Source organism: Cyprinodon variegatus, unplaced genomic scaffold (assembly GCF_000732505.1).
Source record: "Cyprinodon variegatus isolate N-32 unplaced genomic scaffold, C_variegatus-1.0 Scaffold600, whole genome shotgun sequence".
Classification (NCBI taxonomy): domain Eukaryota; kingdom Metazoa; phylum Chordata; class Actinopteri; order Cyprinodontiformes; family Cyprinodontidae; genus Cyprinodon; species Cyprinodon variegatus.
The window spans coordinates 495,144-502,576 of NW_015151053.1; the positions used below are offsets into that span (position 1 = coordinate 495,144).

General features: G+C 41.6%; 1 protein-coding gene across 1 annotated transcript in view; it reads left to right on the top strand.

Moving 5' to 3' along the window:
- LOC107096125 (type II inositol 3,4-bisphosphate 4-phosphatase-like) overlaps positions 1-7,433 on the top strand; it is a 41,779-nt gene that overhangs the window by 27,273 nt on the left and 7,073 nt on the right. Inside the window, exons 12-21 of the mRNA XM_015392638.1 lie at positions 1,587-1,717; positions 1,794-1,901; positions 1,984-2,092; positions 3,764-3,929; positions 3,995-4,192; positions 4,272-4,416; positions 5,613-5,824; positions 6,313-6,436; positions 6,534-6,660; positions 6,897-7,037. Coding sequence (XP_015248124.1) covers positions 1,587-1,717; positions 1,794-1,901; positions 1,984-2,092; positions 3,764-3,929; positions 3,995-4,192; positions 4,272-4,416; positions 5,613-5,824; positions 6,313-6,436; positions 6,534-6,660; positions 6,897-7,037 — 1,461 coding nt within the window. The remainder of the gene's footprint in view (positions 1-1,586; positions 1,718-1,793; positions 1,902-1,983; positions 2,093-3,763; positions 3,930-3,994; positions 4,193-4,271; positions 4,417-5,612; positions 5,825-6,312; positions 6,437-6,533; positions 6,661-6,896; positions 7,038-7,433) is intronic.

Genomic DNA, 7,433 nt, shown 5'->3' on the forward strand with positions numbered 1-7,433 from the left:
ACTCCAGGGCTTCACTTTGTTTATTACTTTGAAAGTTTGCTGTGCAGAGTTTATTGTTGCAGGACTTTACTGTGGAAAACGTCTTACCTCTGCTATCATACGTAGATCTGCATGCGAGCTCAAACTCTTGCTGTGCTTCTGTGCGGCAGCAAACCCGCTTATAGATCATTGCCACAACCTAAAGGGCTGAAGGGAGAAATGTAGTGTCTTTCTCTTGTTACATGGTCATTACAAGGCATTCAATTATTATTTTCTAAATTAAGGCCTTAATTGGAATTAAATTCATTAAATGTGGCATTTAAAATGTTTTATTTAAAATTAAACAAATCCATTTATAAAAACAATTTCATCAGATATATCATACCGCAATTTATTTGCTCAGAAAGAAGAAGAAAAGAAGCTCAAGGTGGAGAAAAATTGAGATAATAGGAAAATGCTAATTTCAACAAAAGCGGCTAGAAAATTATAAAACTTCATGGCTGTCATGGGAATTTGTTGATTGCATTAAAATGATTTCTAAGAGCATTAGAAAGCATTAAATTAGAGTTACTCATTCCTGTATAAACCCTGTGTTAGATATAATGTGACCAGTGGCAGTTCTAGACTAAATTTACCAGGAACAAACAGGGTGAGAGATCAGTGTTTAGCAGAATGAGTTACGCTTAAAGCCACGATTAAAGACTCCTTATCTAAGAGATGAAAACTGTGATCCTATCTTGGTCTGACTGAAGCTTAAAGCTGACTGCAATTTCTAAACAATTGTTAAAGTTCATTGTAATGGTGAAATATCAGAATTGGTCCAAAGTAGCGCTGCAACTAACAATTATTTTGCAAATCGATTCATCTGTCGAAAATGTTTTCAATTTAATAAATTAATCATCTGAGAGTCGAAGGTTCCTTAAAAAAGATGTTCTACACAATTAAACCAGGTGAAACTAAAAGTTTTCCACTTGAGGAGTTCTGGATAGAGCATATTGACAGACAAAAATATTTTCTATCTAAAATGCAAAATTTTTTTTGCAATTTTGATATAATTACTGCTCTAAGTGGGCCGCTCTGTCAGCTAAAAGCACAAGTCTCTACACTCCAGTTAACAATTAATTGATTACTAAATTAGTTGACAATTATTTCAAAAACTGATTAATCCAGTTAATTGTTTCAGCCCTAGTCCCTTGTAATCCCAACCCCTTACAGGGGAACAGAAGACCTCGCCTATTCAGCCAGGCCAACAATTCCCTTTAACGACAACCCTTTCAGAAACATAGACAGGTATGGGTCATTTCAGGCTAACAAAAGAAGCCAAACGACCCCCATTACAAAGGGGTGGACCCCTTCGTCCGGTTCAATTTGTATGTTTTCTAACCCTAAACTAGGCTTTGTTTTTGGTCCGCTCTATAGCGCCTCGACCCCCAATGCTTATTCTGACATTTTGAATTGAAAAAGCTTCCTGGAAACAACTTGGAAACAAAGTCCAGTAGATTGTTTTTCAACTTTTTGGGGGTTTTTGGGGTGAGGTTTCTACAGGTGAACCTGTCTGTTAGCACCTGGTAGAGATAAAGCTGAGCACCGCTTGTTGTTTTGATCAGAGTCCTGGAAGTGAAGGAGCTGAGTGACCTGTCGCCTCATTGGGACGGCCTCCGCCATGACATCATCGCTCACTGCAACCAGCTGATCAGCTGCTATCAGCAAACACAGACAGAGCTCGACAAACTCTCAAGTAAGATTTAACGAGTAACGAAGGCAGCCAGGCCCGTGCAGAAGTCTTAGTCCAGATGTTTTTCTCTTCCATACAGCTTCGTCCTGCTTTAAGGCGAGCAGCAGCAAGTCTGACAGACACCTCCAGTTTATCCCCACCAACCTGCACTCCCAGAGGATGGAGGTGACCGGCCCTGACAGCTCAGGTGACACCCAGAGCCTCTCCTCCTTCCTCTTTTTACGGCTGTTTCCTTGCTGTGCTTCGTGACACCTCTCCGCTGTGTCCAGGCGTTTGGTACGAGGTCATCACCTTCGGAGCGCCGGCCGATCACCACCAGGCTTTCAAACATGGAGGACTGAAGAGGCTGATCAGCAAACACACAGGCCACAAACACAGGTGACCTCTGCTGCTCAGATGCATTCCTGCACCTATTTAAGAAAGTATTCACACCCTCACTCCGCTAAAGTGAACAGATGGGACAGACCATCTCAATTTAAAGCATGATGGGGAGGGGGGAGGAACACTTTAGGTAGTTTTCAGTTTCATATCCACTGCATGGTGATGGCAGCATCATGCTTTGGGGAAGCCTTTATTTGGTTGGTCAGAATGGACGGGGAGAAGGATGGAGCCCGATTACCCTAGAAATACATCCAGAACTACATGGAATTGTTCATTTAATTGAAACACGATCATGTGGTAGAATGGCCTAGTCAAAGTCAAGACCTACGTCTTACTGAGGAACTTCAGCAAGACTTAGATGTTTAAAGATGGCGTCCATGTAAACAGAGCCGAGTTTGCACTGGCCTGCCAAGAAAAACCAACAGAATCTGATGGAGACATCTTAGACTAGATCTTTAAATACTTGAACCTAGTAAGGTAGTGAAAGCGGAACATCTTTTATCCCTAAGATAAAAGTCTTAGGTAGATCATATGTACATTTCAAATCATTCTGGCTTAAACATATATATAAATGTACTCTTTATCAGACTATATTGTCCCAAAATGTAGAAAACTTCTGTTTAAAAAAAATCATTATCTTATGCAGGTCAGTTAGTTTGGAAAACCAATCCACTGGACTTTATTTCCAAGTTTGAAGAGGTTTCGCATCCATCCAGAAGGCTTTTTCAATTAAAAATGTCAGAAATAGCGTTGAGTTTGAGGTTTTGTACAGTAGCTCAACAAAGCCTTGTTTTTGTTTTGAAAACATGGAAATTGGAACAGACGAAGGGGTCCACCCCTTTGGAATGGGGGTCGTCTGGCTTTTGTTAGCCTCCATTGCTGTATACCCATCTAAGTGTGCGAAAGGTCAGTCATTAAAGGGAATTATTGGCCTGGCTGAATAGACGAGGTGCTCCGCTCTCCTGTACAGGGGCTCAGGCTGCGGTGATAATGGGAAGGGAATGACAATAGTGCTGCATTGTAGGTTTTTGAAAGATAAAATCTGAGTCCACCCCCTCTGTTTTAGGTTGTTTTTTCAGCATAGATTACTTCCTTTACGCCCCTCTCAAACCCTCTATTTTCTTTATCCAAAATGTGAACATTCTGGTCCTCAAAAGAATGTCCTTTGCCCATAAATAGTAGATGTACCACAGATTCTTGTCCAGAGGAGGTCGCTCTTCTGTGTTGGGCCATGCATCTGTACAGAGGTTGTTTGGTTTCTCCAATATTAAGATGAAATCAACTGTTTTTTACGTCCACATGCTGTTTGATGGTGTAAGCTTGGGGTCTGTGCCACAGACACCCACCTAGATTGGGTCAAAATATTAGGTACAAGGAGAAGCTGTATGCGATGCTGCAGACAGTGTGTTCAAAGGTCTCCTATATTAGGCATAACTGATTATAATGACAGGGACGTAGCAGAGGATATATGAGGATGAAAATGTTACCTAGTGCTACTAAAAAAACAGGATCAGATTCTGAACTCACTTTTAGGTTTTTCTGTTTCCACGATTTGCAGCACTTTCAGTTTCTCCTAGAAATGATCAGTCATTGGGGTAAAATGAGTGTAAAAGCAGCAGAGGTGGAGGTTTGACTCAGCTCCTCTAGTAACTCTTGGTTCCTCTGCAGCTCTGTGTCGTACTCCAGAGAGCAGAGCTGCAGAGCCAGGGAGCTGCTGGCCAGCATTGCCCAGCTGCAGCCTCTGATCTTCGGCCTCGCCGAGGAGCTGCTCTCCGTCTCTGTGGAGGTCCATCTGGGTCGACTGCAGGAGGTCCTGGAAAGCCTTAAAGAGCAGGTAAGATGAACACAGCAAACACAAATGTTTTTAGACGCAAAGCTCCAACGAATGTTTCCCTTCAGACCACGATGTTTATTCACGCCCTACAAGACGAGCTGGTGAGAAGCGCCCTGCTGGACATCAACAACCGATCCGCCTCTAAAGACGGAGGCAGCCATGTTCACACCAACGGATTGGTCTGTGAGGTCTCCCACTCTGACCAGGAGGGGGGGCTGTCGCCTCGGCTGCAGGATGGAGAGGAGTACAGCCAGGAGGAGTGGGCAAGTTGGAGGGGGGGTGTGACCTCTAGTTGCTCTGCTTTTGGTGCGACGGTTTGTCTAAACGTGTGTGTTTGTGTAGGACAGGACGTGGGCGAACGTCGGGAAGTGTCTGGACTGCATCATAGCCATGGTGGAGCGGCTGCAGGGACGAGAGCGCCTTCTACGAGAACAGTCGTCTCCAGAGTCGCAGGAAACTGCGGGGGACACAAAGTCTCAGAATGCAGGTGGGACGGAAATAAACAACAAGTTCTCTAAAGAAGATCAGATTGATCATGTTTATCTGAATACTGGACAAACATTTAACCCTATTACAAAACATTGGAAGGTTTAACGTCGTAGGGAAGTCATATTTAAATGTCAAATCATTCTGGCTAAAACATATATAAATGTACTCTTCATCAGACAATATTGTACCAAAATTTTAAACATTTCTATTTAAAGAAAAACAAAATCCTGTCTTAAAATCTGTGTTTTGTTATCTTATGGCCAGTTAAGTTATACATCATCCTGAACACCTAAATTCGTCCAATCATATATCAACGGTCATCTGTCAATCAAATGTTTTTGGTCATAGCATCTTGATTCATATGTCGCAGCTAATATACGCAACGATTGAAATAAGACATCAGGATCATTTCCTTTCCCATTGAGTTCCGTCCCAGTGTTCACGGGGATGGACGTCTGTGTCTTCAGCAGGCGTAGAGCTAACAGAACTGGCAGCGTTGCGAGGCAAGAGCTCAAACATGTACGGCTGGAAGCCTTCTACACCAAACCAAGCTTCTGCCGCCCTGGCGTCCTCTTCCACAACATCTTCATCCCCGCTTTCCTCCTCTAAATAAAAAATGGATGACGGAAGAGACTCATCCACGACCTCCGACACAAACTCTCCTCCTCTTGCATGTTTCCGCTGTCCATAGCGTTCCTTGACAGTGTCTTTGCTAAATGCTACTTGTTCCCAATGTAATTTCCCATAGTGAACCTACTAGCACTAAGTTGCTAACTGGTTAGCAAGATGCTTTGAAGAATTCGGTCAAAATCAAACATGCTTGCAAACCTTCCACCACAACAATCCCGCCCTCTTGATAAATGACCAATCACATTCACTTTATTCGCTTATGTAAAGTCGTGCACCACTCGGGAGAATTAGGAAATGCAACGATTGGAACAACCGCTTCCCTACAACTTGAAGTTCTGGTTTCCATTTTTCATTATTTCTCTGTTCATTTTTTTTTTAAAGTTGTATTTAGTTTTTTTAGCCCCCTTTCAAAATTCTTTTGACAATAGGAGAAAATAACGAAAACATTAGATACATAATAAATAAGAGGAGTAATAATGAAGATAAAATTAGAGGCCAGGTTTCCCTTTTTCCTGTAATCTCACCAATAAACATCCTGGATTTTTCTCTCTTCTTTCCCTCCAGCCTCTCCTTCCTCCTTCTCCTCCTCCTCTGTGGGTTCTTGGCAGGAGCAGCTGCTCCCCCTGGTGGTCACTCTTAGAGACTGCGTAAGGGAGGCAGTATCGAAGGCTCGAGCTGCCATGACCTTTGTTGTCCTGCAGGGGGCAGTGGCTGCGACTGTCGCTCAGGGTCCCACGTTAATTGTGCAGCGGCGCCACGCTGTCTTCAGTCAGGGGGTGAGGATATTCATTTCTACGTTTTTGGGGGGGTTAAAAACTTTTCTTGAAAAATAATTGTAATTGTTTATTTCTTTCAAATTATGTTTTATATGAATTTATTTTATTCGCAAATAGGATTAATAGCTTTTCTTTGATAATTATTTTCTACTTTATGAAATTAATTCTGTAGGTTTTATTTTTATATTTTTCATGTAGTTAGATTTTACTTTGCCTTATTTGCGCATAAATATCCCTTTAAAAATTATTCTAAAGAAATAAGTTATAGAAAATAAGGATTTTGAATTTATAAAGGATAGATTCAGAAGTTTATAGAAAAATAACTACATCAGAAATAGTTTATCCGGTATTTAATTTAGTAAATTAAGATAATTTCATGTCTTGAAATAGTTGGAAAACATTCAGTCTCTGAAGAGTCTTTCAAGAATAAAAATCTAAAGAAAAGTTGGCGTATAAATGTTAATCCTTTAAATTCCTGTTTTATGCAGCTGTCAGCGGTGGTTTGTGGTTTCATGCTGAAGCTTTTCGGAGGTCTGGAGGATCCAGAGTTCCTGCAGCAGCTCCACTCTGTGGGAATCCTGGTTCAGTTTGAAGGCCTGCTGAGCACCTATGGTGTGGACGCTTTGGGGGGGCGATGGGGGTCACGCTTTCAGACGTTACTTTTCTCCTGTTCGGTGTGAATAATTCACATCCTGTGTGGTCGTTTCAGGCGAGGAGGTGGGGATGTTGGAGGACATGGAGGTGGGCGTGGCTGACCTCGGTAGCATGGCGTTCACCATCACTGAGGCCAAATCAGAGCAGATAGACGACCTGCTGCCGACGCTCAGTGGATCATGGTGAGATCCTTCAATAAACACACACATTCTCGTTTTGATATGTTTATTGAGGACCATTTTCCAAATCCCATTAAATTCAGTCATTTTTTAACACAGTCTGTGTCCTAATCCACTAACTCTAAACCTTAGTGCACCAAATCTTAATCTAAACTCATTCCTCCATCTAATTATTAGCAAAATAAAGAATTGAATACCAGCTAAATCTCCTCTCTGGTTCCCATATTTCCTCCATCCAGGGGCAGTTTTGTCGTAGAAGTGCCGCTGCCCTCTGAAACCTTCAGATCACTACCTCAGGAACTACAAGCGGGTCGTTTGATCCGAGTGGAGCCGGTTCTGTTTAACATCGGGATCAACCAGCATCAGAGTCTGGCTGAAAGGTACAAACTCGCTGAGAGCGGCATCCAGCTTAAGAATCAATTCAAACATCTCAACAGATGTAAAATATAATTTTATTCATTTTAAATGAAAACAAGCTTTGATCCTAAATCCTCTTTTCATTTTTATACTCATTATATTTCAGTAAATAAATTTAAGATACCCAGGATGAATGATGATGATGGATCAGGTATTATGTGTGACAATATTAGGGTCACCACAATACTAAAATGTCAAGCTCTGTGTTTATACCCAGAAAAATAAAAATGCCATTAATACTTGATGCCATTTTGATGCTATGGAGACAGAGGTGTCAAGTAATGAAGTACAAATACTTTGTTACTGTACGTAAGTACACTTTTTAGGTATCTATACTTTATTACCTATTTTTCTTCCTA